Genomic DNA, 19,094 nt, shown 5'->3' with positions numbered 1-19,094 from the left:
CTGCAGGCATACATACAGGCAGAACACTGTATACCTAATAAATAAACCTTTAAAAAAATTTCAGAGGTTTACTGATACATGACTTTACCCTAGGCATTTAAACACACTAAGAAGCAGAAGGCTGCAGGGGAAGAAGGAGCCATTATGCACACGTTGAGCTCCAGACTTGGCATCAAGTGAGGAATTTGTGAGCGCCTGTGTATCGCGCACTTCAGCTTTACTGTTTGACGGACCCTGTCATTCAACTGTATCGTGTCTGTAGAGTTCTCTACAGCACAGGCCGGCGTCAGATTCTGCCCTGCTGCCTCAGCTGTGGCTGTGTTGGGGTTCCAGGTTGGCACCTCACACCCAGCTCTGGTCTGTCCTCCGTGGAGAGGCATGGGGACACGTGATGGGTGGAATGTAAGCCCCAGAAACGTGAGGGAGCAAGCAGCCCTCTCGGGGCCTCGGGCACAGGTACAGATGATAGTTATTTTCCCCTCATTTTATTGGTTTCCGCGTGCTGCTACTGGGGTGGTGGCTCTCTGTTCTTGCCTTTTTCCCGGACAACATCTGGATAAATAGTTTGGTTCCCAGCTGACACTTGTCCAACCTAGCTAAGCATATGGCCCTTCCTTCTCCCCTCGGAAATGGGAGTAGAGTCACATGCCAATAAGGTGCCACATTCACAGCCGAGTGCCCTTCCCACTGCAGCTGTGTCTCTGCTGAAGCAGGTCTAGACTCCTCCCCTCCCAACAGACTGGAAGTTCTACAAGGTAGCTATGGCCCACTCCCCCAGAAAGATTCCCATTGCCTGGGGAGGAGAGTCAGCAAACAAGAAAAACCAAAACAGAAAGCAACAGCCCTGTAAAAGGAGGCTGGATTTCTCAGGTGTTTTGTTTCATTTTAAAGACAGGGTCTCATGTTTCCCACAGTGGCCTCAAAATTTCCTATGCAGCATGTCAGGACGACTTGAATTTCCGACCCCACCCCACCCCCCGCAGACTGGGCTGACGTGGGTACCACCATTTTGGGTTTATGTGGTGGTTTATCCAGGGCTTCATGAATGTGAGACAAGCAGTCTACCAACTGAGTTACATCTGCTGCCCCAAGGGTGTTTGCAAGACGGTGAAGATGGAGCACAGGAGGGGCCTGCGCTCCCAGCCTCTTCTCTACCCTTCAGTGCCCCCAGTCACACCTCGGTGGTGCGGGATGTCCTGTCTTTGCTGCTTTATTGGTCAGTGAATGATGCTGCACCACGCCCAAAGCGGGCTGGTATCTTAAAGGCTGAAGGAGTTCCCACAGACTCTGAAGGCCACAGGAGGGAGTGTTTTCTAAGGAAGCTAGTAAAGGCGGGCAGTGGGGGCATTTGAAGATCTCTCTTGGGAAGCACACCACCCCCCGGCCCCCAGACTACTGTTCAGAGTAGAGAAAGCCTGTGAAGAACACGCTTTTTAAACAAGATAACAGGGCTTGATTTCAGAAAAATGATTTCTACGGGTTTGGGTCCGGGAAAGCGTGCCTAGAGGTGGGTTTGACACTCCCTGTATTCACCATCACGGGTGTGTGCCTGCTTGCTTGATGGCCACTGTGTATGTCCACAAGTTCATCGCAGGGCAAGGAAGGACTGCCTGCCACCCTGCAGGGGTGTCTGATGGAGAAACCCTGGCACATCTGGGCCCAGTCCTCTCTGGGTATCAAAGGGCTTGGGAGGCACCAATGAAGGAAGCATTTTCCTGACGGCTGAAAAAATGACTCGGTTACCAGACTCTCCCTTTGCTAGGTTATACACTATACATGTAAGGAAAAACATAGAACCCCAGCTCCTGTATTGTCACACCAACTACTGGAGAATCCTGTAAGTATTTAAAATTCTGTGTCAATGCCTGTATTAGGGGACTGGGACCCCCTAGAATTAGTGTTTATAGCACAGGATATAATTCATGTATAATAAAGTCCGTAATAGTCCTGTACAGTTGGGTAAGCCTCCACCCATGTACATACCCATTCAACCATAATAGTAAAAGTCATGGTGTTTGTAATTACTGTTGTCTGGAAAAGGCCCGCCTAGCTCCCAGCCCCACCCCTTCCCTCCTGTCATCATAGACACCACGCTGCCATGTCATCCCCTGCCCCAGCAGTGGCAGTCAGGGTTCACATTTCCCTGCTGTACCGTACAAAAGGAACCAGCCAGGTTCTTTCTCCATCGTACTGGAGGATTTGGAGAGGACATGGCGCCAGGTAGGTGGCAGCCGCAGCTGAGGTCTGGGCAGCAGACCCCAGCCCTCCACAGATTCCATGTGTTGGTCTTGTCTTTCCTGCACCCGGCTGTTCTTTCTATGAACTGCTCACCTGTCAAGGGATCCTCCATTGCTTCATTCTGTTCACTTCTTGAAACCAGAGGGCCTAGATAAGCTTCCTTCCGTATGCAGTGACCCTGCCACGCTCGTTTCTCAAGCCTAACCATGAGGAATTCTCACAAATAGTGTTCGCCACGTGTCCTCCCACGACCCACTGTTGCCATGTGTCCTCCCGCGACCCACTGTCATGTCCTCCTGCGACCCACTGTTGCCACGTGTCCTCCCGCGACCCACTGTTGTGTCCTCCCGCGACCCACTGTCACCACGTGTCCTCCCGCAATCCACTGTTAATCTGCGGTTCTCACAGCACACACTAGTAGTCTTAGCGTGTGGAGATGGAAGCAGAAGGATCAGAGGTTCAGAGCCAACCTGGGCTACATGAGACCCTGTTTCAAAAGATCAGACGGGAGGGAAAAAAGAAAGCAAGCAGGACGGTAGATGGTGACAGAAAGGACTTCAGGGTCACTGTCTGCACTGAAAGCAAGGACAGGGTTCTGACCCCACACTTCATGTCACTCCCACCACGGTACCATGTCTGTGCCTCCCCTCCTGTGTTCCGTAGCGGCTTCCATCTGGCTCAGGCCCCAGTTCACACAGGACTGGACTGCACAGATGAGCAGCTCTGAAGGAGAGTCCTTTCCCACAGTATTTGCTCACAGGAATGCACCAGAGTTAGACAGGCATCTGGCCAGGAGGTTGGTGGACAGGGCTCATGTATGACTAAAGCTTTCTGAACCTGGGGCAGAAATCATTACAGTGGAAAACTGGTGTGGGAAGTCTTCTTCTTTTTCTAAAATTATTTTTATTTATTTATTATGCATACAATATTCTGTCTGTGTGTATGTCTGCAGGCCAGAAGAGGGCACAAGACCTTATTACAGATGGTTGTGAGCCACCATATGGTTGCCGGGAATTGAACTCAGGACTCTTGGAAGAGCAGGCAATGCTCTTAACCACTGAGCCATCTTTCCAGCCCCGTGGGAAGTCTTCTGTATGTATATGTGTTGCTTTTATTGGTTAATGAATAAAGAAGCTGCTTTTGGCCAATGGCTTAACAAAATAATAGTCAGGCTGAAAGAGATAAATATAAAGAGAGTAGGCGGAGTCAGGGAGAAGCCATGGAGCCGCCACCAGAGGCAGATGCTGGACAGAACCTTGCCAGTAAGCCACAGCCATGTGGCAATACACAGATTAATAGAAATGGGTTAAATTAAGATGTAAGAACTAGCCAATAAGAAGTAGAGCTAAGAGCTGGGCGGTGGTGGTGCGTGACTTTAATCCCAGCACTGGGGAGGCAGAGGCAGGAGGATCTCTGTAAGTTTGAGGCCAGCCTGGTCTACAAGAGCTAGTTCCAGGCTCCAAAAAAGGAGGTAGAGCTAATAGGCCAAGCAGCAATTTAATTAACAGTTTACATGTGATTATTTAGGGGGTCTGGGCAGTGGGAATGAATGAGCAGCCTCCTACAACAGAAAACAGTGCTCAGGGCAAAGACTCCACACTTTAGTTAAAGTCACACTTTATTTAGTAATGTGAAAATCTTTCAGCTTTACATCTTTTCCAAGTGAATAGATAGTTGGACATATGTCCTCCTTTGAGAATGTGTGGACATGCCAATAGATGCTTTTGTGTTAGCATTATTACAGCCCTGCTTCTATTAATGCTCACATCTTGAGTAAAATGTTCCCTGAGTGTGGTCCCCTCTCCCCAGGGCTGCTCCTCAGACTCCAACAATGACAGGTCTCCGAGACTGAGTATCTCACTACCTGACAACATGGAGTGGCTTGTGACCTTGACCCTGTGCAAGACATTTCTGTGGGCAGATGGAGTTTCTCTTCAGAGTTCTGCGTTTTCACTTGGAAACACCTGGGAGGTAAACATGGTTGCATCAGATGCTGGCCTACTCAGGAGGGGTAAAAACTCTACTTTTTCTTGAATTATATTCCATGCAGTGCTGGTGGCCTCTGCAGAGGGTGGCACCATGGTGCTGACTGCTGGGATTCTTCAGGGAGGAGCTGCAGGCTCCGTGCACAGGTCACTGCCTCTGTGGTCAGATGAACAGAGGAACCTGCCCACCACGTTGGCAGCAGCTGTTCTAAGGAATGGGTACCATTTACTTGGAGAACTGCTTGGGTGTTTCTTGGGAGCTAAATAATTCATGGATCCATTTCATGGCACCATTATGGCTCGCATTCCGAGTTGCTGTGCTGCACTGTGTCTGTGAGTATGTGTAAGTATGTTTCTGTGCATCTTGTATAATGTCTGTGAGTATGTGTATGTTTTTGTGTATCCTGTATAATGTCTGTGAGTACGTGTAAGTATGTTTTTGTACATCCTGTATAATGTCACTTTTTAAAGCAATATCAGGCAGGCTGGGGAGACCCCGCATGGACTCTGGGCAGGTACTGTGGGCTGCCTGTGATTCCAGCACTCACACTAGCTATAGAGCTGGCCAAGGGTGGCCTTCAACTTCTGACCCTTTTGCCTCCACCTCCCAAGGACCAAGCATATAGGTGTGTGCCACCGTGCTCAGTTTATGTGACACCAAGGAGTGAACCCAGGGCTTCCTGCTTGCTGGACAAGCGCTCCGCTGCCTGAGTGGCATCTCCTGACCTCCTTACCTCTTTCTGAAGCTCAGGTGCTGTGATGGTGTTTTCTCCTGGATCCGAACAGAGGTGAAGCTCAGGGCCTTGGTTCTACGAGAGAAACAGTTCTGTCAGCGAGAGACGCTCAGCTCCCCAGTGTCCCATGGAAGTTCTTCTGTGTCTTATGCTTCCCGAGGGTCACAGACGACCCGAAGGGCAAAGGTCTGACAACATTTCCCTGAGCTGGGAGCATCAGGGCAGGCTTTCTTCTGTGCCTTTTTACAGATCTGAAGGGTATCATGACTTGCTGGCTAGAAAGTCAGGTCTTTGGTTCTGGATTTTGTTCCCACGATGGACATACCTTGTGACTGGCTCCTGCATATGAAAGAGTCTTCCAACGGCTACTGGTCACTTTGAGACTGTCTTCAGGACCACACTGCAGCCCTCACTTGTAAGTGATCCTAAGCCATAAATGATCAGGAAAGGCAGGTGGCTTAACAGTTTCTTTTGTGTGTCTGTGTGTGTGTGTGTGCGCATGCATAAGCACACATGTGTATGTGATGTGGAATGTCCTTCTGTATGCTGTGAATATATTTTATTACCATTTGTTAATAAAGAAACTGATTTGACCAATAGCCAGGCCAAATAGCAGAATAGAGGCAGGCAGGAAATCCAAGCAAAGATACAGGGAAAAAGAAGGTGGAGTCAGAGAGACACCAGCAGCTCCTGGGAAAGCAAGATGTGAGCTGACTACCCATGAGCCTTGTGGTAAAATATAAAATAATAGAAATGGATTAATTTAAGTTGTAAAAGCTAATTAATAATAAGCCTGAGCTAATAGGCCAAACATTTTGCAATTAATAATAGGCCTCAGATTGGTTATTCCGGAACTGGCGGGCAGGAGAGACACCTCCAGTTACATGTATGTGTGTGCATGTGGAGGCCAGAGTTGATGCTGGGTATCTCCTTTTATCACTCTCTACCTTTTTCTTATTTTTTTAAAATTACATTTATGTGTGTATATATGTCATGGTATGTGGAGATCAGAGGACTGGGACTGGCTTCTCTCCTTCCTCCACGTGACCCTAGGTACCTAATAGGTCACTGGCCTCAGTGGTAGGCATCTTTACTTGCTAAAGCAGTCTTGCTGCCCCCTTGCCATATTCCTTGAGACAGGGTCTCTGAACTTGAAACTCACTAATTTGGCTAGCTTGGATAGCCATCAAGCATCAGGGCTTTTCCTGTCTTCAGTTCCCATATGTCACCAGGTCCAGTTTCACATGGTGCTGAGATCCAAACTCAGGCCCTCAGGCTTGTACGACGAGCACTTTGCCATGGAGCCTTCTTTAGGGGAAAGTTAGGAACCCAAGCCATAGACAGCACTGTCAAAGAATTATGTCACGAAGACCTTAGCCCTTTAACATAAAACATGCTCTCTTTGAGGGCCGGGTCACTCGGCAGTACTTGCCTAACATGCCTGAGTTCTGAGTCTGATTCCATCACCCGAGTAACACACACTACAAACCCTCCCTGGTCACCTTCTCTGACCCACTCTTTAAAATTGCAATTTCAGCCCCATTTCCTACATCCTTCCCCTCGTAACATTTCTTCTTATCTTCTATCACCACTAATTTTTACTAGTTTCTTTCTGTTCTTTCTTTGCCACTTAAAAACATGTGTGCGCGCGCTTGTGTGTTAAGCCAGGAGAGGGTTTCAGAGCCCTTCCCGATCCACTCACTGTCCTTCAGAAAGCCTCTCTGTAGACCCAAGTCTCACCCTTTAAGGTTTGGCTGGAAGCCCCAGGGATTTTCCCATCATGCCTTACTTCTCCTACCCTGGAGCTGGGTCACGGGTCACATCTGTGCCCAGCCTGTTATGTAGATGAGGGATTTGAACTCCAGTCCTCATGATTATACAGCAAGAGCTTTTAATTGCTGAGATGTTTCTCCAGCCCGATTTGTTTAGACAGGGTCTCATGTCGCCTAGAGTGGTTCCAAATGCACCACATAGCTGAGGATGACCTTAAACTTCGAGTCCTACTGCCTCCCTCAGTAGTGCTGGGATGATAAGCTTGTGCCACCAAGCCTGGTTAACAGAGCGCTAGGTAACAAACCACTGTTCACGGTCTTAACCCAGTTTCCAGAGAAGTGCCTGGAACATGGTATGGGCTTGGTGACTGAGGCTGGTGAGTGAATCCTAGTGCTGTTCATTTCTCATGTGACCCTCTCTACAACACACCTGACTATAGACTGCCTACCATAGGCCATCATATTCCTCCTCCTCCTCCTCCTTTTATGATTTTCAAGAGAGGGTTTCTCTGTGTAGAACAGACTGGCCATGATCTCACCAAGATCCACTTCCCTCTGTCTCCTGAGTGCTGGGAATAAAGGTGTGCACTACCACCTGGCCAGTCCATTATCGTCCAAGCAGCCCGTCCTAGTCTGTTTTCCTGTCAGCCTTTGTACACCGCCCTTTCCCCAACATTGTTTCTTATTTTTTCCCTCATCCTTACTGCTTGCCTAATTGAACTTTCTGAGGCGGGATCTTGTTATGTGTGGCAATCTGGTCTTGAATTCAGCATCACTCTGCTAGGCTTTCCCATCCCTTTATGGGATCCAGGCATGTGCCAGCATGCCCAGCTCCATCCCACTTTTCAATATTTTACGTGTGTGTGTGTGTGTTTGTGTGTGTGTGTGTTTGTGTGTAGCACACAGTGTCATGTCGGCTGACTTTAGGAAGTCAGTTCTCTCGCTCCACAGTGGGGCCCAGGGATTAAAGTCCAGCTCCACAGCAAGCACTTTCAGCTGCTCGTCCGTCCTGCCAGCCCAGTTCTCTCGTTATGATAAGCTTTCCCTATGATTTGAATAGAGGCCTGGATAGACAGCTCAGTGGTTAAGAGCACTGGCTGCTCTTCCAGAGGACCTGGGTCTGACTCTCAGCACCTACATGGTAGCTCCCAACCATCTGTTACTACAGTTCCAGGGGATACAACGCCCTCCCTGGCACACACACAAGAAGAGCACAGACTAATATACAGGCAAAACACACACACACTCTCTCATTCATATATATATATATATATATATATATATATATATATATATATATATGTATGCACACGCGCGCGCATACACACACACACACACACATAAAATAAATAAACCCCATAGCTTTAACAGAACATAACTTCATTTCCATGACCCTAATAGAACTTTGCTGTGCGGTGAGTCAGCACCTCACCTTTTCTAGACTGTCCCTCCCTTTCAGATGCCATCCCTCTGGGTAGTAGCTGGGTAGTAGCATGGCTGCAGTCACAGAACTGGGAGGCAGAGGCAGGAAGACTGCCACACAGTCAAGGCCAGCCTGAGTTTCAGGCAAATCAGAGCTACATAGTGAAACTGTTTCAAAGAATCAAAAGGCCATACCTTTTCTTTACAAGTTCTATAAATTCCCGCCTTTAGGTCCTCGTCATCAAAGATACATCCTGAAAATCTGTTGCCCTTTTCTTTGGCTTATTTACCACCCCAAGAATCATAAAGTATAGACTGTCTCATGCCCCTGTTGGAAATATGGGGATGGTGGCACATCTTTTAATCCCAGCGCTGGCACAATCAGGCAGGAAGACCAAGAGCTCAAAGTCACTCTGAGCTATATAGCAGTCTGAGGCCAAGCTATGTGAGTCCCAGTGTCTGGGGAGAGGGTGCAAAATAACTTAGGAAGTAGAGGCACCTGCTGCCAAACATGATGACCTGGGTTCAATCCCCGGAAGTCACATAGGAGAAGGAGAGAACTGGTTTCTGGGAGTGGCCTCTGAGCTCCACCTCCAAGCATGACATATGTGTGCCAACACACATCCACATGTACACTCATCCAAGTCATGACATGTTGCCAACACACATCCACATGCACACACATCCAAGCATGACACGTGTGCCAACACACATCCACATGTACACTCATCCAAGTCATGACATGTTGCCAACACACATCCACTTGCACACACATGCAAGCATGACACATGTGCACCAACACACCCACATACACACACATCCAAGTATGACACATGTGCACCAACACACACCCGCATACACACACATCCAAGCCATGACACATGTGTGCTAACACACATCCACATGCACACACATCCAAGCCATGACACGTGTGCTAACACACATCCACATGCACACACATCCAAGCCATGACACGTGTGCTAACACATACCCACATGCACAATTAAAATGAAAAGGTGAGGCAAGAGAACTGGGCATGGTGATGTGCACTTGTAACCCCAGGATTCAGGAGGAGATGCAGGTAAATTTCCTATGAGTTGAGGTTAGCCTGGTCTATGTAGTAAGTTCTAGAGCAAGTAAGACCTTGTCTCAAATAAAACAAAGCAAAAAACTTCAAAACAATTTCAAGTTTTAGGAAAAAGTTCCCAAGGGTGTTGTTGGGTGGTTTTTGTTGTTTGTTTCGACTGGGGAATCCATCCAGCGCCTGTGCACACCAGACAGGAACTCAAATGCTCTAACAGACTGACCTGTATTCCCAGCCCGTTTAGAAGAATGTGGAGACCCTGAATACCGACTTGTCTTGTCTGTGGAGCATTCTGACTTTGGTGAAGGAACAAAGACACAACAGGAGCCAGGTACGGTGGTGCACACTGAACAGTAGTGCTCGGGAGGAAAGGCAGGGACACTGGGCATTTGAAGCCTGCCTTTCTACACAGTGGGCCCTAGTGTTCTAGGCCACTCGGGCTATGTAGTGAGTCTCTGTCTTAAAACAATGAAACACTGGTCTGGAGAGATGGCTCAGCGGTTAAGAACACTGACTGCTCTTCCAGAGGACCAGGGTTCAATTCCCAGCAACCACATGGCAGCTTACAGTTTCTGTGATTCCAAGATCTGACACCCTTACACAGACATACAGGCAGGCAAAACACCAACGCAAATAATATAAAAAATTATATAGAACAAAACATAAACCAAACAAAAAGCAGCTCTCAGGGAAGCTCACAACTGTCTGTCTGAGTGTTCCTCTTTCTTAAACTTCATGCTTAAGCCAATATTAAAATATTTTTTTATTAAAGCTGGGCTCAGGGATGCAAGCGTTTAATCCCAGCACTCAGGAGGCAGAGGCAGGCAGATCTCTGTTTGAGGCCAGCCTAGTCTACAGATACTACGCCAGGACACTAGAACTACACAGAGAGACCTTGTCAAAAAAAAAAAACAAAAAAAAACAACCAAACCAAACCAAAACAAAACAAAAAACCCAAACATTTAGAAAGCCAAACCAATTAACATAGAAAAAGACCCAACCAGAGCCTCACTTGCCTGGACGGTGCTCTCGGTGGAGGAGGCACATGGCTCTTCTGGGCTGGGGCTGCCAGTGTTTTCCTTTTCTAAGGCCTCAGGGGTTCTCAGCGGCTTCTCAGGTGCTTCTGGATTGGAAGAGACTTCTAAGGAGACCCTGGGGCTGCGGGGTGAACCCTCTCCAGAGGCTGGAGGGCTGTGGGGCCCACTGCCTGAGGCAAGCCTGGGGCTTGGAGGGGCTTTGGGTGGTGGAGGCCGACTAGGGGGTGCCGACATCCTCTGGATAGAGGCTCCTTTCCTGCTCTGCTCGGCTCCTTCACTCGCGGTTCGGGTGCGAAGAACAACCTCTTGTGGGGAAGGCTGCTCTGTCAGTGTCTGACCACTGCCCAGGGATGGAGCTGGGGAGCACAGGGCGGCTTCCTCCTGGGATGCAGGAGAGGGTGGGGCCTGGGTGGGCCCGTTGCAGGCTGGTAGAGGCTCTTCCCCCTCAGAAGACCTTGCTTCAGACTGGCCTTCCTCCACTTCCTCATCCTTTAAGGACTCCTTGCTCCCACAGCTCTCTTCTTCATCTGCGGCCTTAGAGGCCAGCGCCTCTCCAGTGGCTGAGACGGACTCGCTCCCACTGGTCACAGAGAGAGCCGAGGGGCTGGTAGGGGAGGTCACAGGGCTGGAGGCTGTAGAAGTTCTAACGGGGGGAGAGATGACTAAGGAGCGTCTGCTGCTGCTGTGGAAAGAAGGACAGTGGGGTTCAGCAGGTCACAGGACGCTGTCACCCAGATGACCACAGGGATTATCACCGCTTGAGGCGGTGTGAGAAAGTAGGCACAACTGTCAGCGAAGCGCACCGAGAATGAAGTAAGAGGTACATTTCATCTCCACCACAATTGCAGCTTCATAGCAGAATGAAAAGAAACAGAGAGTGGCTCAAGAGACCCTGAAAACCCATGGTCTGACCTGCCCCGACCCTGCTGTGTCCTGGGCAAGAGGGCCGGAGGAGGAGAGACACTTGCTTCTCATCCTGAAAGGGGTGCTGGTGTAGCCTACGCCTTTTCTAGCAGACGTAAGTTTAGAGGCTCAGACAAGAGAAGAGCTGTTGTTATTGTTTGGCATCCTGGGACATCAATGGAGCTGACTGTAAATCTGGGGAGAGTGGAAAGAGAGCTCCGGCTTTCAGTGCCGGAGAAAAGAAAATGGAGTTCTTGTAACAAAAGAAACTATGTCTACAAAGGTCTACATTGACCCATTAGTAACTATTAGTAACTCTTCTTGCCGTCTATAGTCCTCCCTAAGCCCCATTCCCGCTCAGGTCACAAGGCCAGTCTCACTGCCACCTTGCAGCCTTCTGCCAGGATCATCACACAGGCCGTTATGTGTCTTTGCTCAGTTCCCTCTGTTCCTTATCTGTCAGCACGGCCTGTGGAGACAGCTTTCTGTGTCACCTCCATGCTGTAAAACACATCAGGGTGGCCGGGCCTCCTGTGCTGCTAGACCCACAACACCCATCAGCAAACCTTCTCACAGAAGGAGCGGGCGGGAGCAGTCATATTCCGAGGGACACTGACCAGGATGAAGAACTCCCCAAGGACAAAAACACAACAGAAAAGTGACAGAAGAGCCAACGCAGACGGACAGATTTCTACATGCGTGTAGGTACAGATTGGAATCCAGAATAACAACAAACGCCTTAGATAGATCACTTCTTCAGAGAAGGTTAAACAGTTGGAAAGCAGGAAAAGAATCGACAGGGGTGTCACAGAGCAGGAACCCTGAGCTCTCCGGCAGCACCAAAGGCCGCTCAGGAGAGCTAGCCATCTGGAGCTGCAAAGACAGCCAGCGGTTGAGAGCGCATGCTCACCTTGGCAAAGGTGGGAACAGAGTAGGTGAGGAGAGGACGGGGGGTGGGGGGGACAGGACACATCAGCTATGTTCACAGCAAGCAGTCCTTCTCTTTCCACCCGCACTCTCCAGGACAAGGTAGCATAGGCTGGCCTGAAACTCTCTACACCACTATGTGGCCAGGATGGTCTCAAATTTATGACTATATTGGCTTACGCTCCCAAAACCAGGAGGGTGCCACTGTGTCTGGTTACAACAGCTGGCCACCTAAGTTTGGTGTAGGTTATGATGGTTTATTATTCTTCATCTCTAGCTATACTGGAAATGTTTGATGAAAAGAAAACTAATGTCCATGGGGGCACAGAGTAAACAGCAAAGACCTGGAGTAAAAAGGCAGGGCTGGCGTGTGGGATGAAGCTGCTGAGTGTGACCACACAGGACACAAGACAAGCAGTCTCATGGGCTCACCTCGACAGCCCCTTCACCACAAAGACTTTGTTGGAATGTTGCTTCTCCAGTTTGCTCATCACTTCATAGAGACTGTGGTTCAGCTAGTCAGGAAGAAAGCAGAAAAGCTAGACAAACGCGAGCCCGCGGCCATTCCCTCCCCAGTCAGCTCTCCCAACCCAGACCTCCTGGTCCTTGTACCGCAACCCTCACCTCTCCAGCACTGCCACAGTCGGGCCCCACCCTATGCCCTTCCCCCTTGGTCCATCGTGCCCCGAGGGCAGCAAAGGCAGCTTTCTCAAGTCGGGTCTTTCTCAAGGTGGGGTTTGGCTTGAGGCTGTCACTTGTTTCGGGTGACCCAGGGAATGAAAGCTCAGGTTAACATTAACTAAGCAAATCCTAAGTTAGCAGGAAACTGTGGGAAGGAGTCTGTGCTACCTGTGAATACAACATGGAAACAGTACAGAATGCTGTCATCTCACAGCAGAAGAGACCTCGCGAGGTCATGTCCTACTCCAGAGCAGCCATCTGAAACAATGACCTGTGCTCAACCGCTCTCCCCGCTGCCCAGCAGCAGCTCTGGTCACGTCAAGTCCCTCGCATACCCTCACCTCCTTACTCACGCTGGAGCTTGCGTGCAGTCAGGTAATGGAGATGAAGATGCTCTGATAGTGTGCACAGGTGTCTGTTTCACTAGCACTCAACACAATCATTTCATTAGGCGATAAAAGCCAAACTGCGCTCCCAACTGTGCCTAAAGATACAGTGTAAACAAGGCCCACCATGAAATCCCTAGAGAGCCCCACTGAGGAGTCGCTCACCTTGCTCATCTCTCTGTAGAACACATCTCTCAGGTTGGAAATGTTTTGGAAGACGGTCACATAACAGCTGATACGGCTGCAGGGAAACAAACAGGCGTGGGTAAGGGCAGCAGGACCCAGCTAGCCACCAACCAGGCTCTCCAGAGAAGGGCACCTGGCCTCCTGGATGGAGAGGGTCTGGAATCTGACTCATGGCAGCCGGGCCAGGTGTGCTGAAAGGGGAGGGGAGACACTATTAGCCCGGTTGGGTGTGGTGACACGTGCCAGCACTCTGAGTTCAAGGCCAGCCTGGTCTACAGAGTGAGGCTCTGTTTAAGAAAGAAAAAAGTTATCTGTTTTGGGCTTCTGGGGTGTTAATGTAGAAACTGCTTTGCAGAAGTTTTAAACAACTATAAGAATATAAGGCGATGTAATTATAATTATTATAATAAGGAGCTTTTTTTTTCCTTCAGCAATACATGGATTCTATGTGTGTGTACTTTAGCAGATTTCCCCTATAAACAAAAGTTTTTATCTGTGACAAGGAAAGAACATGCAGAGGCTCCTCCATCTTGTATTCCTACTGCAGCCACTCCAGGTTTAAGGAGTATTGCTCTCCTGGATGGAGAATCCTGACCTGAGGCCTAGCTAACTGTTCATTAGCCTGTTTGTATGGAAACCCCCTCTAGCTAACTGCTTTTGTTAATTACTTGCTTCTGCAAACCCCCATCCCAGCCCCTGCTGAACAAGATACCAGAACATGGTTTCTGCCTTTAAAAACCCCATATTCTGGACACACTCAGGGCTACCCCTTGGTCCCCAAATACCTGGGTGTGGCCCCAGCCAGCTGGAATGAAGGCTTTCAACTGGCTAAACTGTCTGAGCGGTCCTCCCTGGTGGGTTCCCCGTGAAACTTAGAAAGAAGCTATGTGTTTCTACTCTGTTTAAATTTGGAGTCACATGGGGCATGATGGCACACATCTTTAATCCCAGCACTCAGGAGGCAGAGGCCAGGCTGGTCTACAAAGTGAGTTCTAGGACAGTGAGAGCTGTTATATAGAAAAACCTTGTCTCCAAAACAAAACAAAACAAAACAAACAAACAAAAATCGGAGTCACATAAATGCAGTCAATAAAAAGAACGGTATCCTAACATCTTAGCATGGTGGCATCCTGGGCTACACCGCTAGACTCTGACTTACGAAAGGCTACAGACAAACTAAGCAGCACAATGCTCCAGCTGCAATCTGCTGTAATCTTAGGAGAGCGAACGTGGTGCAATGAAAATAACATGCAAATGAGTTTCAGTCCCTGTTTCTCTTCCACTGTGGAAGCTTTGAATCTAGAACACTTCTGTCGACCACGAAGCCTTGGCATATTCGTTAGTGTGGACGCCTGTGAACCGTGACGGTTTCAAAGCACACGTGTGCGATGAAATGCGGATGACAAAGCCTTTACCAGACAAGAGCTCTCCTCCCTAACGCACCTGTCCTCCAACCCAGAAAAGCTGGTGGGGCAAGGATGGCTGGCGGTGTCACAAGCCTAGGGAGATAAGGACGCTTGCCTAATCACACAGCAAATTAGTGGCAGTGTTGAGGCTACAGGGCTCTTTCCAAGAGGCGCCACATGTGGACGCTGGTGGCTTTGTACCCCACTGGCCTGAGCAGCTGGCCCATGCTGGATGTCAGTCATTACCTGTTGTAGAGAACAGGCAGCTCCTCCAGCAGCTCCTGGTTCAGATCTTCAAACACGCCCTGGGCTTTGCTGAACTCTTCTTCTGCCTGCGTGACGGAACGAGAGGTAGAGGCTGCCTCCGTCACCCTCACCACCTCTCCTCTCCCTGCCCAGACCCGAGTCCTCCTCTGCCTCAGGACTCTGACTGCCCAACAGATGTCCTTCAGGACACAGGACTCCCTCAGGCCTGCCCTCGTCTTGACCCCCACCTCTGGGGGTGGGGCAGGGTTTGCTGGGTTTTACCTTGGCAGTCTTAGCCTCATCTTTCTTCTTGGCGTTCTGCACGGCCTCCAGGTGGTGTCGGGCACTATCATAGTCGACCAGTTTCCGGCCCCGCTTGGCAATTCTCTCCTAGTCAAGGGTGATGAGAAAGGGTATAGACGCGACTCACTTTCCAGGATGTGTAATAGAATACCAAACAAAGAAACAAGATTCTTGGATTTTACCACTGAATTGTGCAACCTGTATTAAGATTTAAAATTTCCTACAAACCCGTTATAAACTGGTTCAGCTTCCAGGAGCAAGGCCCTTGAGCATCCCACTAAACTGAAAATCAGGATTTTGGGTTTTAGCCCCTTATGTGCCACTTACTAGCCTCGTGGCCTAGGGTGGGGGACATCTCTTTTTGAACCTTGGCAGCCTCATTAACCCTACACAATATCACTCTATGGCCAGACGCAGAGCACGAAGCACTCTTAGGGAGTCTGTGCGGTCATCAAAACCACAAGCTGTGCTGGGAGCAGACCACGCCCCGCCCAGCTCCTCTGTCAATGTGATCTTCTTCCATAGCTCGCACTCCTGCTTCAACATGGGGTTGTAGGAGATGCCTCTGCGCTGTCCAGGATGGAAACAGCTCAATGGTCTGTAGCAATGCAGAGGGCCTGGGTTCAGTTCTGCCCACCAGATGACTGACAGCAACCTCTAACTCTGGTTCTAGGATAATCTGACTCCCTTTTACAGTGTGCAGGCACCTGCGTCCATGTGGTGTGCATGCTCAGGCACACACACTAAAATAAGTAAATGGATCTTTAAAAAAGGAGAGGGCTAGGTGTGGTGGTGCATGACTTTAATTCTAGCACTTAGGAGGCAGGAGCAAGGAGATCTCTGTGAGTTCAGGACCAGCCTGGGCTACTCTGTTGGCTACTTTTAGGTCAATTTGATATAAGCTGTAGTCATCTGAAATGAAAAACCTCAATTAAAAAAATGCTCCCATTAGATCTGGCTGTTGGGCATTTTCTTAATTAGTAATTTAAGGGGAAAGGCCCAGGCCACTGTGGGTGGGGCCATCCCTGGGCTGGTGGTCCTGGGTTCTATAAGAAAGCAGGCTGAGCAAGGCACGAGGAGCAAGCCAGTAAGCAGCACTTCTCCATGGCCTCTGCATCAGCTACTGCCTCCAGGTTCCTGCCTTGACTTCCTTCTATGATGAACTGTGATGTGGAAGTGTAAGCCAAATAAACTCTTCCCTCCCCAGCAAGCTTTTAGTCATGGTGTTTCATTGCAGCGCGAGAAACCCTAAGACAGCTACACAGTAAGACCCTGTCACAAAAAAACCCACACAACAACGACAAACCAAACCAAGCAAAGAAAAAAACCACCAGTGATATATAATTCAACTTCTGCTTAGCCACACAACAGAAAACTACCTTGGAGTGCATTCTATCTCATGTTCTGAAAAGCTGAAGCTTAAAAGCTAGGCGTAATCATTGACATCAATTTGGAAGCCCATGGCAGCACAGTGCCAGCAGAGTAGATGATTAATAAACCACAGCCCCCTTCTGAGGCCCGAGATGCTTCGATGCCTGAAGGTGCTAGCCTCTGACAGCTGAGCGGGTCCCGTCCCCGAGACGGACAGTGTGGGCAGACCAGACAGCGGTCTCCCCAAGTTGTCCTCTGACTTACTGGGTGCTGTTGTACACACTGTGGTGAACACACATGCACAAACACGCAAACACGCACAGCAAATACATGAATAATGAAATAGGTTTTTTTTAGAGCAGCTGGTGAGATGACTTAGAAGTTAAGAGCAAATGCGAGTCTCACAGAGGACCCAATTTTGGCTCCCAGCACCCATGTCAGGTGGCTAGCAGCCACCTGCAATTGCAGCACCAGGGGATCCAATACCTTCTTCTGGCTTTTGTGGGCACCCACACACATGACACACAGATACACATACATATAAATAAAAATAAAAAATATTTTTAATTTTTTTTTTAGTTTTGGTTTGGTTGAGGTTTTTTGTTTGTTTGTTTTTAAGACAGGGTTTCTCTGTGTAATAGTCCTGACTGTTCTGAAACTCACTTTGTAGACCAGGCTGGTCTTGACCTCACAGAGATCCTCCTGCCTCTGTCTCCCATGTGCTGGCATTAAAGGTGTGCACCACCAGTGCCCAGCAACAAAAAATATTTTTAAATAATTAAGTTTTTTAAAAAAATTCTAATTTGGCTTTCTAGAACACTTTGGAACAGGCTAGGTTCTTTTCACCTGACAGAACTTCAAGTATGTGAAGATATATCAAGACATCTCCAAGTTTCTTCTATACAACGGACATCTTTAGATTTATTAGCTGTCTCTCCCATCTAAAAGGGAAGTCCAGGCACAGTGACACCCCTGTAATCTCAGAACTCAGAAGTCACCCCTGTAATCTCAGAACTCAGAAGGCTGAGGTAGGAGGGTGGCAAGTTTCAGGCTAGCCTGGACTACATAGCAAGATTCTGTTTAAAGAAAATAAAAGAAGTGGATGCTTTGGGGCTGGAGAGATGGTTCAGCAGTTAGGAGGGCTCTTCCAGAGGACCCAAGTTCAGTTCCCAGCACCCATGTCAGGTGGCTCACAACCACCTGTAACTCCAGCTCCAGGGGACCCAACACCTTTGACCTCCAGGGGTAATGTACCCATGTACACATGTCCCACTCAAACACGCATGCACACACATAACTGAATATAGTAAGAACAAATCTTTAGGTAAGAAAGAGATGGACGCTTTGACCTAGTTGGATCTGGTTCACTCATCAATTGAGCCCAAAGTGTAATTCACTGACATCTAAGTGTAAACACAACCTCACTGCACCTCTGTCAGCCTGACCTCTTATCTACCCCGCTCCATAGCTAACCAGGGGCTCAAGTGCTGCTTACAATGTAAACCAGATGTTTACTAGCTGATGTAAACTAGCTGATGATCTAGCTAGTGTGGATGGCCTCCAACCCAGCAGACTGAGTTACCTTCACCTCGCTGAACTGGGCCACATAGTTTTCCATGGTCCTCAAAGCCTGGTCGGCCAGTTTCTCTTCATAGTCTTCCCAAAGGAGATCATTGTTCTGTGGGATCCAGGCAGAGGGTGGTGAGTACCCTATGTCTACAAGCATCCACCAGAGAAACACCCACATTCTCTCTGCAGAGAACTCTACTGTGGCACCATAGTTAGAATAGCATGTCAGATTCTCAAGAAGAGACATGGGCTCTAAGGAACGGCATTCAGGGGGTGAAGAGCAAGGCTCCGGCCCCAAGCTTAGAGGACATGCGTGCATGTGCTTGAACAGTTAACTGCATGTGGCTGTTTCTCATAAACAGCCCATCCTCAAGGAGGGGACGTTTCTGTGACCTTACGGGAGGAAAGAAGGTAGAACCAGCTGTAATCCTGTTGCTTAGAGGTGGAGGCTCTGTAACAGAGAATGAACTGGCCCTTTTCTGTTTTCCAGGATACAGAGAGAGGCTCAGCTGAGGGAGATGGGAGATGGGAATGCATCCCAAGGCAGAGTCACGCCCAAGCAGCCCTTACCCCCACGATGGCCTTCAGCTCCTCATGCCCGTCCCAGTCACTGCTGTAGACCTCCTGCAGGGTCTCTGACACTCGCTTTGAACTTTCATGCATCACTGAAAGGAGAGAACTCAGTCCTACCACCAAGTGTCTCAAAAAGCAATGATGTAATCCCACGGTGACAAGCCACAAGGATGGGTTCTCAGTAAGAGAAGCTGGGTGGGGCTGGAATAGGAAGTCACTGGGGGCCCTCAGAGTTTCAGGGGTCAAGGGCAGCTGAGCACTGGGAACCCTG

General features: G+C 49.0%; 1 protein-coding gene and 1 long non-coding RNA gene across 4 annotated transcripts in view; one reads left to right on the top strand and one right to left on the bottom strand.

Moving 5' to 3' along the window:
* Positions 1-3,838: 3,838 nt before the first annotated feature.
* The window catches only part of Bin2 (bridging integrator 2), a 28,252-nt gene continuing 12,996 nt past the window's right edge, over positions 3,839-19,094 (bottom strand). Inside the window, exons 4-12 of one of the 3 annotated variants that reach the window (XM_038343377.1) lie at positions 18,821-18,915; positions 18,264-18,359; positions 15,290-15,397; positions 15,008-15,093; positions 13,335-13,410; positions 12,535-12,617; positions 10,252-10,954; positions 4,958-5,032; positions 3,839-4,202 (exon numbers count right to left, since the gene is read on the bottom strand). In XM_038343377.1, coding sequence (XP_038199305.1) covers positions 4,173-4,202; positions 4,958-5,032; positions 10,252-10,954; positions 12,535-12,617; positions 13,335-13,410; positions 15,008-15,093; positions 15,290-15,397; positions 18,264-18,359; positions 18,821-18,915 — 1,352 coding nt within the window. In that variant the 3' untranslated portion in view covers positions 3,839-4,172. Of the gene's footprint in view, positions 5,033-10,251; positions 10,955-12,534; positions 12,618-13,334; positions 13,411-15,007; positions 15,094-15,289; positions 15,398-18,263; positions 18,360-18,820; positions 18,916-19,094 lie in introns of all 3 variants that reach the window. The other 2 variants (XM_038343375.1, XM_038343376.1) reach the window with 2 other exon arrangements.
* Positions 5,221-19,036, top strand: LOC119823394. The gene is made up of 3 exons (XR_005286946.1): positions 5,221-5,372; positions 9,471-9,566; positions 18,741-19,036. It is a non-coding gene; the product is annotated as an uncharacterized LOC119823394 (long non-coding RNA).

Source organism: Arvicola amphibius, chromosome 9 (genome assembly GCF_903992535.2).
Source record: "Arvicola amphibius chromosome 9, mArvAmp1.2, whole genome shotgun sequence".
Taxonomy (NCBI): domain Eukaryota; kingdom Metazoa; phylum Chordata; class Mammalia; order Rodentia; family Cricetidae; genus Arvicola; species Arvicola amphibius.
This window is presented reverse-complemented; position numbering and strand designations above follow the sequence as displayed.